Below are 19,089 nucleotides of genomic sequence, written 5' to 3'. Positions count from 1 at the left end.
GCATCTTCAGAAGATACGGAGAACCTGTGAAGATTTCCAACAACCTGTAAGGGTGAATCTGTGCCAAGTGCAATCACTCTATCTATAGATTCCTATCTAATGCCCTTCTTTTTCTTAATAATGTGTAGGGTTTAAACTAATCATTTGTCAGTAACAAACCTGACTGCCTCTTCTTAATCTATGATAATAACTCCCTGATAATCAGCGATTGTGATTTTAGTTAAGGGTTGAAGTAATCAACAATGACAGTTATCCCCCATCCTTTGTGATTTAAATTTGCTCTACCCTTAATGAGACAGGCTCTGCATGCATGCTGTGACACAGAGCCTGTTAGAAGAAATTATTAGCACTGAGAGTGGAAAAGATAAGCGCCTTATTTCCTTAAGAGATGATTGAGTTGGGTTACACCTCTGGAGACATCTGTTCACTTTCCTAAGTATGTGTTGAGACAATTGAGAATGGTTTAATCTACTCGAGTATCATTTTGAAATTTTTTAAACGAGTGTGGCGCTTTATCAGTTCCATGAACATGTTCAATTCATGTAGGAATACAATTCACAAAAGATTAAGAGAACCAGAAGAAAAGATAATGCTTTGTTATTGTGGGAAAACAAATGTAAAATGCAGTATTTTCTTGACTTTCCATGGAATAATACTTGGACAATCTGTCTTAACAAAAAGGGTGTACTTACATTTATTTTTGTTAAATGTTTTCATAACATTTACTTGTAAAGATAAGATGGACTTTTATTAAACAACCAATAATTAATGTCACCACCAGCTGTTTTATTAAGACTCTTGTTTAAATATTCAAATGACTATTTTCGTTTATTTATGACAACACTGTGAAACTGGGTATATATTGAAATGATCAGAGAATGGATGTTTATTGATAGTGAATCGTGAACAACAGAAATGACTGGAAAACCACAATTTAAGGGTGCCGGACAGGGCAAGCTTTATTTAACACAGCATAAACAAAATAAAAAAGGAAAAGTCAAATTTCCAAAATAAATGTCAACAAATGTACATGTCAATAAAAAAAAATTAGCTACCAAATAAATATTCACATCAACAACATCATTTTCATATGACATCCTTGGAGAGGTCTTACAATGATTATAAAACAAGAGACGTATGTACAATCATACAACTTTAATAGGACATGCTTAGGAGTTTGACTGCACCATTGTACCACACACACCGACTACAACACAAAGGCTGCATATTGACTGAAATGGTACGCTCATCTATCCCATCATCACAAGGCCTGGCATCAGCTCCCTTACCCAAAGAAAAATACCAAGACACTTTTTTTTTTTTCTTTTTTTTTTTTAACAAGCCAGGCAAAATGCATAACTGATGCTGTTAAAATGGATGTGGGGATATCTGCGTGTGAACCAACCCTCTCCCGTCGACATAACTAACCCAGCAGCCAGTCTCTGTTTCCTGCGCTGGATTGTTGCTAGGCAATACTCTGGAATTTGGTGTGTGAACATGAACTGGAAGCCTTTTTGCAAATCACCATGTTAAGTTCCTCCGACCAGGGGCAGTCCACAGCTCCATAAAGACGCTACAACCATCTCAGAGTTTTTTTTTTTTTTCAAAAACAACATTGGAACTAACATCATGCTTTGAAATATCAAAAAAGAAAATACACATCAACTAAATAAACAAATAATGGAAAAATAGCTTTCTTTGGACAGGGCCAGCCTGTGCATTTTGTTTACTTGTTCTTCTCACATTATTTCCTTATTTCCACACACTAGCCCTTTTTACAAGATGATTGCTGGACTTTTGAAGTAGATTTTCAATTTTAAAAAGCAAATACTGCACTTTTGATTACTCAGGCAGTTTATCTAAGTCCTAAGCTGCTTCAATCCTTTTATATGATTATGTAAAATTGGCAGCAGAGGCTAGCCTTCCCAACCCAAAGAGTTTTGTTCTCTGGGATTCAGATAATCTGATCATAGCAGGACATCGCCATTGGTTATTCTTTATCCAAGTGGCTTAAACGGAGGAGTAGGGGCAAACGCAGATCAGCAGCCGCTGTGTACAGCAGGGATGGTTTCAGTCTATAACATGGATGTCCATGGAGCGCTTTAGCATGACAGTAATCACAAAGCTGCATCTTTATTGCCGCACAGGTTACCTTGCACTGAAATCTTTATTGCTTTATGGTAAGAAGCACAAAGATTAAAGCTGCACACACAAATAACCATAAAGCCAAAGATTTAAGATCAGAAAAAGGTCAAATTTGTTGCTTTGTAGTCATTGTAACCTACAATAAGTGCTGCTTATTGGAGGTCAATGGATTAACAAAACTACAGTCGTTTTGGAAGAGTAGAGTCACGCTGGGAGTGCTACATTGGATTGTTGCTAACGAAGGAATCCACAAGGCATATTAACAGTAGTCAAAAACATTTCAATGACTTCTGGGAACATGAAATGAAAGGCATTTTTCAAAACTGCATACCATTTGAGAATTGTTGAAAAACTGTCAACACAATGCTACAAATCTTTTATGAAGAATATTTGAAACTGCAAACCAGATTTTCCCATTAGCAGTCGGCCTGACTAAGGTAGGCTTTATTCTCTGCCTCCATATTATTGACTGGCATGAATAACCAGCCACAGCTTCATAAATAACACTCGAGAGCACGGCATTGAACTGCTTTTTGTATAAAAGCCTTTTTTTTTTTCTTTTTTTTTTTTAAATCATCCATTAAAATGTGATTGCCCCATCACAAAAATAGACAGCAGAGACACTGGAAGTCCGACTAAACTTCTTTTGTTTGCGTTTTTTCACATTTCGGAAGTTGTGCCGTATACACAGCCTCTTTCACCTCCACTGAAACCTGTGGAGTACCGCTGTCCAGAGCTACACAACCATGCATCAACAATCCATGCTGGTTGAGATAGTTAGACTGCTGTCTGTACAGCAGCCTGAGTTCACAGCTCTTATCCCTGCTCTCCTCACCACTGAGACAATGAGAACTACTCTGTGTCGTAGCTCTTACTGTGGTTTGTCCCACTACTCGCTCTATACTCTGCACGTTTACAGGCCTAAATGAGGACACCAGCAACAAGCTATTTCAATCCTGACAGACCTAAAGAGAGATGTGCAGAAATGCTAATTCCTGACAGTTTCATGCTAGATTTATTTTGTATTTAGAAAAATATCCATTGAGTTGTCTGAGAGGCGTTTACATCACAAGATTTTACATCACACGTTGCACATTTCCAATTTTGGACAAAATCAACATGTGCCTAGATATATTAAAATCGGACCGATGTAACACCATTTTAGTTGCATACTGTTTACAGGTGAAAAATTATAGCTCGATGAGCAAACCTTGACTGATATTGTTTGTTTGAAAGCAAGACAAACAGTAGTGGAAAAAGATGGATGTGCGCTGAAAGGTTCAGGAGCAAGTGGACAGCGAAGTGTCCACCTCTTCTGAGGGGTGTTTGGTTTGCGGGGGGGGTGAGGGAAGGATTCAGCAGGAAGCCCTGATAAAACCATCGTGCCCACCCCCCCGTCCCCGAGACCAAAGAGGCGGGGGGCTGGGGGTTGCATGTGAAGACTGTAACCCGAAAGGTCTCCACTCACATGACCGAGCAGCTCTTGGCCTTCTCCTTCTTGAAGGTGGAGGAGATCAAATCCGACTTGCTGGGCAGGTGGAGGAGTCTTTTGGAGAGGCGACGGGTGGGGCTGGACTTTGGGAGGGGCTGCAGCTTGTTGATGCAGGCCATGGCCGCGGTGCGAAACACGCTGTGGATGCTTTTCTCCGAGGTGAACGCTGAGCATTCCAGGTACGCCTCTGCACCGAGCTGCTTGGCCATAGCAGAACCCTGCAATACGAGTGATACACGTCCTTTAATACTTTCTTTATTCTTACCAGGGTCACCATGTAGCTGTGACAATAGATCATTCATTCATTATATGCGTGACCCTTAAATTATTGTTGAAAAAACCAACATAGGAATCATTTTATCTATGGTTTACCAATTTAAAAAAATAAATAATGCAGGTTCTTTAAGTAATACATCATAATACTTGAGAATGCCAGCTATAACAAAGTGCTCCAGATAAAGTGTAATGATATGCAAGGTGTGATGTATATATCAATATAAATCCTGTCTGCAGAAAATAATGTGAAATATATTTGTTTTCCTTACCAGCCAGACATGACAAAAAAGCCACAAAATGAAAATGTAGCAACTGTACTATTTGAGTCTGGTTGTCACATATGCTTTGTTAATAGTTTGAATTCAGCATTGACTATATTCCAGTGACAATCTCTATGCGTAATGTTTTTGTTCTCACCTGCTCATAGGTGATGGGAGTCTGTTTCTGATTGGACAGTTCCATCAGCGTGCAGACATCTGTGCGCAGGTCGGTCTTACAACCGATGAGCAGGATCCGTGTGCTCGGACAGAAGTCCAGGATCTCAGTTTTCCACTGTGGACAGGAAAGGATAGTGAGTTCAGTGTGTTCATTTTGGGTACAGTAATTATATTTTACACAGTCCTACTATAGTATAATTTCATGAAAACAGGCTTTATTTATAGGAATAGCTGATTAAGTATGTGACTAAAGATAATTATAATGTAAGGTGCAGAACTGAAGCCTTTACCTTCTTCAGACTGCCGTCCACAGTATCAGGACGGCTGATGTCGAAGCACAGCAGAACTGCATCTGAGTCACTGTAGCACAGGGGCCTCACATTATCGTAGTATGGAGAACCTTAGGGGCAAAACAGAGAATCATTAATGTGGATAAAAGATAGGACCAACTTTAAAAGTGACACACGCAGGCAGTCTGAAGTAGTTCCATTCACCTTCAATGCGTATTGTTAAATTGTTAGACACGATTGAGAGGGATCTTGCACAGCTGCCATTTTGAACTCAACGATCCTTAATAGTTTCCTCGTCTTCGTGGTGAAATTGCAAGTACAAGTAAAGTTATACCGTTTTGTTTCTAGTCTTTTGGAATAAAAACAAGTCTAATTCACCTTTGGATCTTTTTTATTTTATTTGTACAAATATGAGGTCAGACATGCAGGGGACGCAGATATGTTTCATGTGCCACATTAGGAAGTTTTTTTATATTAAAAAGGAAGATGTGCAAAGCTACATTTGCTTTGTAAAATGTTTTGTGATAAATAACTTAAGCCAATGATTTATTTGTATTAAGTGGAGATTGTTTCAGGAATCAATTGCTGTAACAACGGGTCAGGGCAAAAAGGGTGATAGAGCAGCAGAGTGTCCGAGGCAGAACGAGAAACTACAGCAGCAGAGATTATGTGAAATCGGCATCACTTCTGCTGAGCCTCACTTTGCTGTCCCTGAAACTGCTCCTATATCCTCTGCTGGCATTTCAAAAGGAGAGAAGATGACAATCGAGCACTAAATCCTCATTGATCTTCTCTTGCAGTAGATTACGCAAGTGGAACGGTGGGGCTCGGGGCAGGCAGACGCTCCCACTCATGCTCAGAATCCTTAAGTAAACCACCCACCCCCCAAAAAATCCTCTGCTCGCCGCGCAATACCTCAGTCCCTCTGTTACCACAGCAACAGCCTTGGAATCCACCATCTACATCAGGCATTCCTCCCACCTCTCTATAAAGCTCGCTTTAACTGCCAATCAATCATTTTACACCACTAACTGCCCACCCACCCACTGCTGGGGACATTCCTCTGCTCTGCGACAGGGTTGGGGACCACAGACAAACATCTCTCACGCACAAAGAGACACACACAGCAACACCACACCTTATGACACGGACTCACTATTTAAATCTGGCAGCAGCCAGAGGTGTGATCAGATGAAACAGAAGGAGCAGCTCAATGGGATTAACATGTTTACTTTAGGCTCCATGTGAATCCCAAAAGGGATTCAGTGTTCCTTTTATAGCTACAGATAACAAAAGCAGTCCGTGTAATCACTCATTTGATATTACACAACCATCCTAATTGATTTACAGCGTAAAAAACAATGGAAGAAAACATATGAAAAAGTGCACGCAACATGCATGTGTGCATACAGATCGGTTTCATGAATACTTAATGGTTTTCCACATTATCAAAGGGTAAAACTGAATTTGCCAGCTGCCGGGCGCTGTGAGTGGAATAATGACAAGCTGCGATGAAATTCCTTAGGGCTCATTGTCCTGGAGAAGGTAAACATTGCAGCATAGGAACAAAGGGACACGCTGGTTGTATTTAAAAACAGTTTCTATGCCTTTGGATAGAGAAAATGAATTTGTTTTACTCTTAAGAAGCAAATGAACTAAACATTCAGATTGATGTTTTACTATGACTGAATTTTGACAAAGAGGACAGACTTTCCCAACTTAATGCAAATTACATTATCACACTAACAACGTTTACACCTTGGGCTAGAGTAGAAAGAGCCACAATCATCTGTGAGACAACTTTGTGTCTGCTGACTGTGAAAATTGACACACATTCGAATCAGAACAATTAGCACCATTGGGGTAATGAGAGTGTGTATGGTGTGTGTGCGTGTGCGTGTGTGTGTCTCAACTCTGAGGCATCTCATCATAGGAGAATCAAAGGCAGGGAGCTCTATACATCTTCTCAATCTCCCTCAAGGGGTTATCACACATCTGGGAACCGGGGTGTGATTCTGCATTAAATGACCACTGATCTAAATGCAGTAATCAATGGAAAGGTGCACAGGGGGTCCAAGAGCCTTTGCAATTAAAGCTGACAAATGAGTTACCCTGTCAAGAGGGTGGGGAGACGGGAGGGGACGTCTAGGACATTTATTTTCCTTCACAAAAATCGATTTTATCTTTTATTTTGGACAAAGGAATGCATGATTCAGTAGGCGTATTTATTCTATCTACAAAGGAACTGAATCCAAAAATAATACATTTATGTGTAAATATTAGTATTTGAAGCACCACGGCATGCTGTTTGGGTGCAGCAGCAGCAGCCTTGGAAGCACACTCCCGACACTCCAGGATCCAGTTTCTAATCCTAGCAGAAATGGCTGTTTCTATTGTGGCAAGAAAAGCCAGTAGGAAAATGAGGGAGGGAAAGCAGGAGTGTAGGCTACTGAGAGAGATCACAAAAAACCCTCCTCCCCATTAATCCTTCACCCCCTGCAGTCTGATACCAGTCCCTGTCTCTTTCCTTCTGTTCCCTCCTTCTCTCCATTGCAACAACCCAACAAATAGCTTGCATAGATCAGTACACACGCAGAGCCTAAGCATGCTCCGAATATTCCCTTTCTTCCTTTTTCTCAACAGCATGCCTCAAAAACAGATGGAGAGTTTGTGAGGCATGAAATACGGAGTGTGGCAGACTAACTAGAGAATGGAGGGGTAAGAAACAAAATTCCTGCGGCTGAACTCTACTCCATCCGCCTTGATGGTGCGGTGCCCAGAGCTAAGTGTCGAGGAGGAAATTGGGCCAGAGCAGAAGTAGGCTTCCCAGGCCGAGACGACGGGCCTTGTGATGGAGCATACAGGTGGGGGAGGGGAGGATCTGCTTCTTCTGTGTGTTCATAAGTGAAACTATGTGTGTATTTTGTGTGTGTAAATCAGCTGAGCAACATGGCCCATATTCATCATTAGCACACTCCTCTCCTACAGTGAGAATGCAGGGGTCAGACAGATTAATGATCCAGAAATGGGATGACTCACAGATTTGGGGGTGAGAGTAGCCCCCCACCCACGCTCGGCCGACTGGGAGCTGTGGTGCTGCAGCAGCAGTCTGATAACTACGGTCTTTACAGCCAGGCCAAAAGACACTCTACATTGCGTCAGGCAGTTGTTCCTCAGTTTCACATGCCAGAGGCGGTCAGAATCACTGCTGAAGACCCCTGTCGAGAGGAAAGGGCCGCTCTTTGTTCCTGAGCATCACCACATCTGAGCTGTTAACAAGCTTTACTTTGTAACTTGACACTGTCAAAGCTCATCTCACTCATTTTAAAGTACACTGAAACAGATGGTTTAAAAAAAAAATTGTTTTTTTTAAAAGAGTGCATTGATTAAAAAGTGCATTCTGCTCGCAATCAACTCATAGCCGAGAGTTAGATAAAAAGTGGTTTCTCTAGTTAAAAGGTTGAAAGTTATCCCAATCAATTGACCCAGACTGTTAAAACAAGTCTGAATAGTTCTCTGAAATGAAGCATATTTATGCCATATCCTTCATTCTAATTTAAAATTAAACTAGTGCTAAAACTATGTGATGCATTGTTTAATCACTCAACAAAATTAAATAGATGCAGCCTTATAACAGTCTGAACCCTAAGACCCGTTCAGAGGCCATTATAAATGACTGATATAGGTACATTTACATATCAGTCATTTCTAATTTATAGTCTAACATGGCTTAAGCCATTAACATGAGTTTGTCTGTTAACAACGCCTCTCTTTATAATTATATAGATTGTTTCATTAACTTTAATGGATATTGGGTCCATAACAAATGCCAATCTGTAATCCTTAATAACCAATCAATTATTTTATATACAGTATCTTTCTAAAACACAAAGGCTTTATCAGCCAGAACATTCAACCTGAAATAAATTACCTACTAACACCATAACGAGATTCATTACTCACTATTCATGACTTACAACCACTGGACGTTGTTTGCTTTCCCTTTCCCCCCCCCCCCCCCCCCACCGGACACATGCCCGATTGGACCAGGCTGATTAGGGCGGATTGATTTTAGTCTGTAAATCCATGGTGGGGCTGGGAGAAGGAGCTGCCTGCCATGTGGAGCTGGGGATGAGGTCAGTCCGATCAATGAAGGAGAGTCGGGATAATGAGGAGACCCTCTCAATGTGGTGCGGCCACAGCAACACAACGCATGCAATTATAGGAAATTACAGCAAGACGAAGAAACTGTACGGTGTGACCAACAAAAAGCCATTCTGCCTATCGTCCATCACCCAGAGCCTGACACAATATACATGGAAGTCATCTGTAACAAATAATGGGTAGGAGGGTCTCTCAGTGACAGGAGAGTGAAGTTTCAGCTTCCACCCCCCCCTCCCCAAAAAACAAGTTGCTTTGAATAACACTTTGTGAACTGTCTGTCAGGCATGTGAACTGTATTACTGATCACTGGCTATGTTCATTGTTCCTTGTGATGCAAATTAGCAAATTAACTGGTGCAATTTGGGATTGTGTATGAATAACTAGGAACAACAAAGACAGGGGGGCAACAAAGAAGAAAATAGTTGAAACAATAAAAGACGTGTAAATAGGAGCCGACAAGCTGCATAAACAAGGGGAAAGTAAATCTGAAAAAAATGAAAAGACAGAAAGAGAAAGCGTGCCAACCTCATTGGGTCATTTAGACGAGGTGGCAGTGGACCTATTCAGATCTTTAATCCCCTGCATCATGCTGCTCTAGAGAGTGACCCGGAGCAGCATATGGAGGCGAATGCAGGTCACAAGAGTTTCTGAGCTGCCTCCTGTCTGTCTGCTCCAGAAAACCTTCCTGCCCAACAGGATGTCTCCCTGTGTGCCCATCATCCCCCGGCACCAGGCCCACTCATGCTGGCCAGACCAAAGGTCCACAGTCTGGGATTAAAAAGCAGGATTTGGTCTGGGGAGGGAATTACACTCACTTTTCTCCTGATGCAGCTTTTGGATAATGGGGGGGTGGCCGGGGGGGACACAGTAAATGCTGCATCATCTCAAACAAGTGGGTCTGTTACATAAAGGATTTGTTGTACATAAACAACAACACAAACTATCTTGCTCCACCACAGTGACCTTGTGAGGCTGGGGATACATCTGGCAAAAGTGTGGATGGAGAGCGATGTGGGGTAGGGCTGAACGATTAATCGATTTTAAATCGAAATCGCGATTTGAAATGATGCGATTATCCTTTTTACATTTTTGTTTTTCTTCTTCTTGTGTGTCAGTCATCCACACCAATCAGAAGTGCTGTGCTCCACATGTACCAGCCATTGTTAACCAATCAGAAGTGGCCCATGATAGAAGGTGAGAGACAGATTGATCCAATCACCTGCCAAGTATATTTGAAAGTTCCTGCCCTTTCCAAATGGCTTCCAATGGAGCTTTCCTAGATGGTTTGGTGAAACAAACCATCCGAGTCAGGTTAGTACTGCTCCATCACATGTTTTACATCTATTACAGAGTGAATCTTAAACTGAAGCTTGACTTTAAAGCAACCCAAGGGAAGTTTCATGTACGTTTAGTTATTTCACTCGTAGCTCGGGCTGCGGGGGTGCTAGAGACGGGAGCATGTTGATGCGACCTTCCTAGCCGGAGATATGGCCGCATTTTACAATAAACTTCCGTTGGGTCGCTTAAAAACAAATATCGCAAATCGAATCACTAACGCAATATTTGTCAGAAAAATCGCAATTAGATTTTTTCCCAAAATCGTGCAGCCCTAATGTGGGGTGGTGAGAGAAACCATTGGGCAGTGAGCATGAAAGGGAATCTAACAGGTGCTGCAGTCAGACACGTGTTCACAGTATCCAGGTCAACACACTAAGCAGCAGATCCTCGGGGAGATGCACACTGACATATTGACCCTCTTTTTCACGCTTAGTGTAAATTAACATATGATGCACAAAGTCAGCAAGAACAAGTGAAGCGCAATAATCCCTGTCTCTCTGCCTAGTTTTCAGTGAATATTATTAGGCACATAAATGCACATGTAGAGCCGTCAATATTTGATCCTGCCTTCAGAATCAGAATTCCTTTTTCAGAATACCTTTATTCGTCCCACAGAGGGGAAATAAGATAATCATTTTGAAGTCAGCTGCGATCTGAAATAGTAACAGGACTGCAGTTCAACAAGTGTACATGTCTTGTGCTTTGAATAATAACAAAAGTAACAAATAGTATGAGGTATGCCCATTATCCTTGATGTTATTAACAACTTTCGTGATATCTCTCTTTTTTTTTTTAGATGCTTCCAAAAGAAGAATATTTAGGAATACATTCTAAGACGCAGCTCTTGCAGCACAGACTGACTCTCATTACATTCACTGCACATTTCCTAATATTAACTCTCAGTGCTGCAGGAAGAATAGCTGATAGGCCGGATAGACAGAGAAAATGGAATCAATTACCTGAAGTGTCCCACAGACTGAGTTCCACTCGCTGCTCCTCCAGTTCCAGACAGGCTGTATAGTTTTCAAATACCGTGGGCACGTAGGTCTGGGGAGCAATTAGCAAGATGATGCCATTAGTGGGGAGGTGTCAGTCAGTCAGCTACAGGTAATGAAATTGATCTGGATAATTAGTGTAACATGGAAACACGCACCGAGGACTAATAATAAGCCTAATAATAAGATAGCTTTCTCTCAATTTTAAAGAATTATCGATCAAGCAATCACACGAATCACTGCAGCTGCACGGGTTATTCAACACAGGCCAATAAAACATCATAAATGCGCAGGGAATAAATGTTCATTGATCATCCTATAAAACAAATCGAATCAATGTATAGGTATTACGGCCAATATACCAAATAAACCAACAGGACAACAGTTTATGAAAATGCGCATGAAAACTGACTGTCTGCAACATGCGTACCTCTTTTTTCTCGCTACAATTAATCTTTTTGAAATAACTATCACTCATGTTGCACATGAATACAGAAGAGTTTAAAATAACATGCAGGTTTAGTTCATTTTTTCCACATTTGAGCATACCTCTGGGTAACAATCCTTCGCCAGGACTTGCAACATCGCCGTTTTTCCGCATTGAACGTCTCCCACAAGAACCAGTTTACATCTCACCACCAGCGGCTGTGTATTTCTCCTTTCCTTCATGGTGTTGATGTGGATCCAGTCTTTGTTGCAGAAAATGTGAAAAACAACAAGCAGAACAAAGCAGAAATCGTCCCAGTTTGATCGAGCTTCCTGATGTCTGGCTCTCGGAGTATGCTCGCAGTTGATCTGATTGAATTTGCCACTGCGGCGCTTTATACAGGCCAGCAGCAGCCAATAGGAGCTCTCCATTCCACAGGCTGCCCTGTGCTGCGCGCATGATCTCAGAGCAAAGACAAATTATTTTCTCAAGGATGATAGAACAACAAAGGTATTTTTGCAATATTTGAATAGTTAGGCATTCATTTTATTTCCCTGAAAACTAAATTCATTTTTTAAAGTAATCCTCCCTTGTAATGTAAACATATTTGTTGCATTACATTTGTAAATCTTACACAGCAGCAGTCAGTCACTGCATGCAGACTTGTGTTTTGTCACCTGTGGGGACCTGTCCCTTGGCCTGCTGTAAATTGATTGATTAGATTGCCTTGACTGTCCGGATCAATAGCCCCGTCTGAGGACAATGGGACCAATCCACAGTGGACTAATTAGTTTGAACTGCACCACAGAGTCAAGTCAATTATATCTAAACAACTTACATTTTCCTTTATGAAAATGATTCTTGATCTGCCAAAACTGGTCTGAAATTCCAGCAGCCATTTGTAAAAGCTAATGTGATTAGTATGGGTATGAGGTATTATGGTATTAGTATGAGGCAAATGAGCAATTCATCTGTTGACATTGATGTTTGATTTCCCCCAAGTGGTCCACTTCCTACTAAATTCATCATATTGTTGTGGTTTCATTCTATCAAACAGCCTTCTAAAAGAAATAGATTAGATTTGAAGAATGCTAATGTTAATGTTTGCTGATCAAAAGTGAGACATGTATCAGTGTGGTGCTCAGTATAATAATACCACCATGTCTACATGGTGTGAGGCCCTGACCAGCTATCGGGTCAAGTCAAAGATCTTCCTATACTCACTCGGGCTGGTCAAACCCCTGGAGACACTGACTTTCAGACCCTGAAGGTTATCACTGTATGCAAACAGCATCTCATTGTTGGGAAAGGGAGTATTAAAGATAAAAGTCAATTAGCCTCTTTCTCCTATGTCTGGCAGCCTACTAGTTAATTTATTTACCGTTGCAAATCAGAGCCCAAGCTGCCCCAGTGGGTCAAAGCAATTTGCCTTTGTTCACAAACAGCCTGCATCATTCACCCCCCATGCTGGGATCGGTGTGTGATTTACAGCCTAATATGTCTTGTTGTCATCATACACGGCTCTGATTTGTGGAGGGTGTGTTTGCATCCCGAGGATTGCATTTTATTTACATCACCAACAGCATTTGACCAATTTCTCTTTATTCACAGTACTGCTCCATAAGAGAATTGTATGATTTTACACATATATTTCAAGTGAATGTTGTATAATAATACTGCCTATAATCCTTAGAAAATAAATTAACTTTGAAATACAATTTTATGTTTGACCATTTTTATTGCGGCAAGATAGACAGAATTACTTTCTCTCCAAACCTGATTGGAGTGTTGTTCTTGGTTAGAAACGTATTCTCCTACATTCAGCAAATAAAACATGATTCAACAGAAACTTATTTAATATAGTGATGCAATTATCCTCTTTCAGTGTAAAGGCCAGAGTTAGATGGTGTTACACCTTTGTCTTGTTACCAGATAATGGATACAGAAAATGATTATACACATCTCTAAAACCTCCCAGTGCAAGCTTCTGTGAAGAAAAGAGGGCTCAATTATGCTGAGAGTTCCAAATGCGCAGCCATTCCTAATGCATTAATGTTGTATACACACTAAGACTTCTGGGCTCAGATAGTTGTGCTTTTCCGCTGATTGGTAGTGAATAAAACTTCAAAACGAGAAGACAAAAACAGTTAAAAGAAAAGTTGCAAATGATGAACTCTCTCTAACCCTTCTTAATTAACTGCAATGCTTACATGGACGCTTGTGTAACCACCACACAGATCCTCGGATGGGACAGGGAGAGACAGGTGGCTCTGAATAATCATCAGGCATAAAGTGACACCTTCCAATATGGCTGGTATCGGATGTGAAGGAGGAGAGGTGGGGGGGGGACTACTGGCAGGAGAAAGCAATGACTTAAACCATCACACCTCCTTACGTATAGTGACAGTGTCGGTAATTATCATCAACACAATGATAAAGTGACAGCAGCAGTCTTCACATAGCACTCAGGAAAACTGACAAAAAGCTGAATCATTATCTTTCTCTACTGTCAATGGGACCACATTCTTAATTTCCTGCAACAAACTCATCAGCAGATGGTGTTGTAACCCAGGATTTATTGCATGTCTTCCACAAGGGCTATTTTTAGAGTTAGACATGTAGCAGCAGACACAACCCATGCATGTTATATCAACCAAAGTGAGATAATGCTTCCATTCAATTAAATGTGCTTTTACAAGTGCTACACAGATGGAAAAATATGACCACATGAAGATAGAGGTGGTAATACCACAGCCTTTCTGTCTGAATCTGAATGTGACACATGGGTTCAATGTACGATGCATGTGATGTAGCACGTGTGGTCTGATTACAGAGACTTGAAACATGTCAAAGGAGCACATCTCAATTGTATCTGTGATGTTTTTAACCGGGCTGCTGGGATTTGGTTCCATCAGCCACAAGAGCATGAGGTCGAGCACTGTTACTAAACAAAAAGACCGGTCTGTGATCCAGATCATCCCAAAGGGTTTGGATGGGGTTAGGGACACTGTGCAGACATGTCAAGTTCTTCAACATCAAACTAGTCTTGCCATAAAGCTGGAAGCACACTTATTTCTAAAATAACATTGTAATAAGCTGTTGCGATTTATCATTATTGAAACTAAAGACCTAACCAAATTGTGAAATAGAGCAACAGATCCTAAGTACTTTTGGCAAGAAAGTAAGTGTAAAACCATTTCCCGGGACACACTTAAAGAGTAAATTAATCCAAATCCCAATTTAAATGTAATTTATTCTTCTTACTTTTGATTTTCTTTAACTGTGTTTCTGTATGCACCATGTACACCAAGACAAATTCCTCAAATGTGTTAACCTACTTGGCAATTAAACAGTTTCTGATTCTGATTTGGCTTTCTCTCAAATGTTTGACACACATCACTGTAAATGAGCACTGCTCCTTTGCTAAGATAATCCATCCAACTTGTAGGTGTGGCATATAAGAGGCTGATTAGCATGATTACACAGGTAAGCATTGAACTGGTCACAATGACAGTCTACTCTAAAATGTGTTTGTTTGTGTTCAGTGTAACAGCAAAACCTTGCTACATAAATCAAAAACGTGGTGCATTACACTCGAGATAACTGAGAAATGTGTTTTTGTTTGGATGAACTGACCCTTTGAATAGCAGATTTAAAAGACAATTTATCAGTTTAGTATTTCTAGTTTATCTGATTATTCCACAGCATCCCACTACCTGCAGGTACAGATGTGCCACTCTGCCCCCTGTTGGTCAGTTTCTCAAAAGAAAAAGCCTTACTTTAATTTAGTACTTTAAACGTATCCCATTCTTCTCCTTCCAAGGAGAAATAAAAACACCACACCCAGAAAATGTTATTTAAATGTTGTGTTTTATTCACCCCCTCTTTCAAATGTGCTAGACAAAAGACGCACCCTGTACACATCATCATACATTGTTGGATATCATTTATCTTGTCAGAAACCACGAGAAATGTTGACATCATCATCAGACAACTTGTTCACTATTGGTGGAGGGTACAGCATAACGTTCAGTGCATTTATTGCATTGTAAAGCAGACATGTAAATAATAATAGTGCAATTATACCCCATCATAACTGAGGAGATACCTTGATAGTCTCAGCTAGTGTCTCGTCAATGCTAGACTTTGTATTGCATACAGAATTTAGGCAGGTGAAACACAATAGGAAATGATAGTTGTAAAAAATTGTGCTTTGGACATCCAAAGAATAAATCACCTTTGATAGAAATATCCTGCAATAGAAATTAAACAAATATAAGGAGCTGATTTATTTTTCTTATACATCAGTGTGCTCTCTGTGTTTTAACAAGTAGATGTTATGTATCTCAAACCTGGTCCTTCAGAAATGAATATGGGTGCGAGTGGAAGCAGACTTCACTGTGGTCCAAAATAACTGCAGTGCATCATTCTTAAAAGAGAGGAAAATACATAAAAACACATGCTTTCTGAGGCGTTGAGTGTACCGTGTGACTAAAACCTTTACTTCCTGTCAGCATCTGTTGTTTCTGTGCAATTTGATAATATCAATAAGAATATATGCATATTGAATGTACAGTATGTACAATTAAGCCTGGATACATGTGACTGGTTATGTAGATCATGTTGGTTTACTCTGAAGACTGAATGGCTTGTGATGGTCCTAAAAAGCCCTTCAGATGAAACAAGAATACAATTTGCCATGCACATACATTAGATTATTTACATATGTGGTATGTTAGCTGAAACTATAGTTGTATATGGAAAAGCAGATGTACTTGTGTAGAGAATAGTTGTGATTAATGTGGAGATGCAGTACTTTTTGGGAGTATAAGATATGAAATGAAGTGCAATAGCGTGAAGAAAAACAAATTATATTTTGCATTACGCTGTTGGTGTTTACAGCAAAGACAATTAACTCGTTTTTGTAAATATTCTTAATTAATGTGGAAGCATAATTTATATCTCAGTTTTCAAAAGGCTAGAGAAATAAGAAGTGGTTGGTGTTAGAAATAACATATCTACCACTAGAGGTCACCCTCCATAAACTTATCGGCCAGCTGCACACATGTTGAGCTGTAATAAAATATAATGAGTTAATAATTCTGATGCTTCATTGATATAATCCATCCACTCCTTCACTACACCACTGAGTAGCAGTGGAGTGTGAAATGTTAATGACACCACTGATGTGGTCAAATGTGGAGATATGGAGAGGATATGTTTCTGACTGTAGTGATGTTTAATTTAGTGCTAGAATCACCAAGAATTTAATTCAGCACACATGCTGAAGTAACATTTGCTATTAATATATACATCTATTGTCTTTGGAAATCATACAGTTACGTGACTCAATGTTTTTTTAAGTCTGCAAGAGAAATATGAATTTTAAAAACAGCCAATGGCAATTTCTGTTCCCAAAACACAATTGAAGTCATCTGGAGTTAGGAGTATGGTTTCCCCAAAACAAGGACAGAATCATTGTTTTGCTTTGGTAATAAATATCAGGTGTGCTAGAACTGAAAGTCTGTGACTGTTGCAATGCCTCTGTCCTTCTTTTCTGGAGGAAACCTACACATGTTTAACATCAGTAAATATCCAGTATTTAAATTTAGCTAAGAATTACATGACTGGGTTGGTTAAATTCTTCATAAAGAAGAATTAAAATTTCTAAGGGTTAAAATATATTCATATATGACAATAACCACAGTTTATCATGGTTAATTTCCTTTCTATTTAGAAACAAACATCTGCAAACAAACCACAGTTATTGTAAATAATCCTTTTTTAGACAATGGACCAGCATTTATACATTCACAGCTGTGACAAAAGATGCATATATATTCTGTTGATGTGCAAGTATGTGCTTATCATGCATGAGTTTTGCATCACTGTTGCATACTGTACAGATATGTGATCAGCTACACCGAGTTACAGATAGAAGTAAAGATTGTTACTGTAAAAACTAAAATCATTTTAAAAGGCTACATAATAAAAAGGAAGAGGAATACTTTCATTTCCTTGGTGTCCCAACACAGGTGAGTCCATCATGACTCAAGTTTGCCTTTGAGGAATTATTTGGTTAAACTGGAATGACAGCTCACAGCGAGCTGTAGAAATAGAGGACATACAAACTTGATTTTCTGTCACTCTCTGCACTCTGGCCAGAGAGGAAACCTTGGGAACGGGAAGCTACTCTTGTTTGTATTTTGTGTTATACTGATAGCGTTGCTATGCTACGGTTCTGTATGCTAACATACTCTGCCTTCACTGAGGTGTTATTTGTCTACATTGAGAGCTGAATTAGCCTATGTGTGTCCGGTGCAGCCCTGATCACACATGGGCTGGCTCAGCTCTGCCAGGTGGGGGTTTGTGACCTCCAGAGTGAAAGCATGGAGTTAAGAACAAGGTCAGGGTAGGAGGAAGGGTGAGGGGAGGATGTGTGCAGTGGCTGCACTTCTGTACTGGTTTTTGTTGCCAGCACTTGTGCAGCTGTAGGAAGCAGCCCTGAGTTGTTGTGTGGCGGTTGGAGCAGGGAGTTCTTCGCGAGGGGGCAGTGAGCAGTGAGGTGGAGGCTCCTCTCTTGAAGCTTCCTCCTCCTCCTCCTTCCAGGGGCGGTTCTAGGGGGGGGGGCACTGACCTCTGACCCCCCTGTGGCCCCCCTCACAATGAAAAGTTTTATTTTTATTTTTTATTAAATGGATATTTTCTGGTACTCGGTTTGCCAAAAACCGCAGGATTTTGTTGCTGTAATGTGAGATTGTGCAGACACCCTTATGTAAAGTAGAGATGTAACTGTTCATTGCCTTTATTTTTATATAAATATGGTGTTAGTGCAAACATTGCACTATAACTTAAGCTGAAGCTAACAGTAATAACTATAAGATCTATCTGAAATAAATAAGTGTACTGAAACAAATACCAATAACTGTATTGCATTGTTTTCTTATGCGCAATTACTTCATACTGTCTAGTTCTCTTTTTCGTCCTGCATTTATTGTGCCCCCCTCAGAAAATAACTGGCCCCCCAGTGGCCCCCCCCCAGTCAAATTGGTCTAGAACCGCCACTGCCTCCTTCTCCTCTTCATTTTGTTGTGTCTCCTCTTCCTGCAGCTCACCAGCCTCCTGCTCTTTCTCTCCGGAGGGACTCTCCTCTTGGTCTCTTCTTCTCTCCAGGTGGCCAGAGAAGGTGGTGGCTTGTTTTGGAGAGATGAGGGCTGCTGCTGCCCCCTGGTGGCGCCCGGTCCCTGTGCTCTATGACCTTCTAGTCTGACCCCAGCCGACAGCACAGGCTTCCTGCAGTGAAGCAGAGGAAGCATTTCACCAGAGAGAAAACGGTACCACAAACCAGTAGCAAAAGATACAAGCTCACCAAAGTAAGAAAGAAAATCGGGTTTTCTCACCTATATCTGTGGTAGTGATCATTCTATCAACTCTTGAGTCTCAGAAAACTAGTGAAAGGACACAGGAGGCAGAAATGTTGGGTTAATAATGCAGTTAAAATGATAATAAAGCATCAGTTGTGTGT

The 19,089-nt window shown here is 40.5% G+C and overlaps 2 protein-coding genes across 2 annotated transcripts in view; both read right to left on the bottom strand.

The window, feature by feature from the left end:
* Positions 1 to 933: 933 nt before the first annotated feature.
* rnd1b (Rho family GTPase 1b) lies at positions 934 to 11,952 on the bottom strand. The gene is made up of 5 exons (XM_034209452.1): positions 11,687 to 11,952; positions 11,102 to 11,189; positions 4,641 to 4,750; positions 4,331 to 4,465; positions 934 to 3,855 (listed from the first exon to the last, which is right to left on the bottom strand). The coding sequence occupies exons 1-5, from the start codon at positions 11,804 to 11,806 to the stop codon at positions 3,610 to 3,612; spliced, it is 699 nt and encodes a 232-aa protein (XP_034065343.1). The 5' UTR covers positions 11,807 to 11,952; the 3' UTR covers positions 934 to 3,609.
* A 6,598-nt stretch (positions 11,953 to 18,550) lies between these two features.
* The window catches only part of cacnb3b (calcium channel, voltage-dependent, beta 3b), a 39,607-nt gene continuing 39,068 nt past the window's right edge, over positions 18,551 to 19,089 (bottom strand). Inside the window, exons 13-14 of the mRNA XM_034209548.1 lie at positions 18,965 to 19,012; positions 18,551 to 18,857 (exon numbers count right to left, since the gene is read on the bottom strand). Coding sequence (XP_034065439.1) covers positions 18,983 to 19,012 — 30 coding nt within the window. The 3' untranslated portion in view covers positions 18,551 to 18,857; positions 18,965 to 18,982. The remainder of the gene's footprint in view (positions 18,858 to 18,964; positions 19,013 to 19,089) is intronic.

This window comes from Gymnodraco acuticeps, unplaced genomic scaffold, assembly GCF_902827175.1.
Source record: "Gymnodraco acuticeps unplaced genomic scaffold, fGymAcu1.1, whole genome shotgun sequence".
Taxonomy (NCBI): Eukaryota; Metazoa; Chordata; class Actinopteri; order Perciformes; family Bathydraconidae; genus Gymnodraco; species Gymnodraco acuticeps.
The sequence above is the reverse complement of the archived record's forward strand: the minus strand, read 5'-3'. Positions and strand labels throughout refer to the sequence as shown.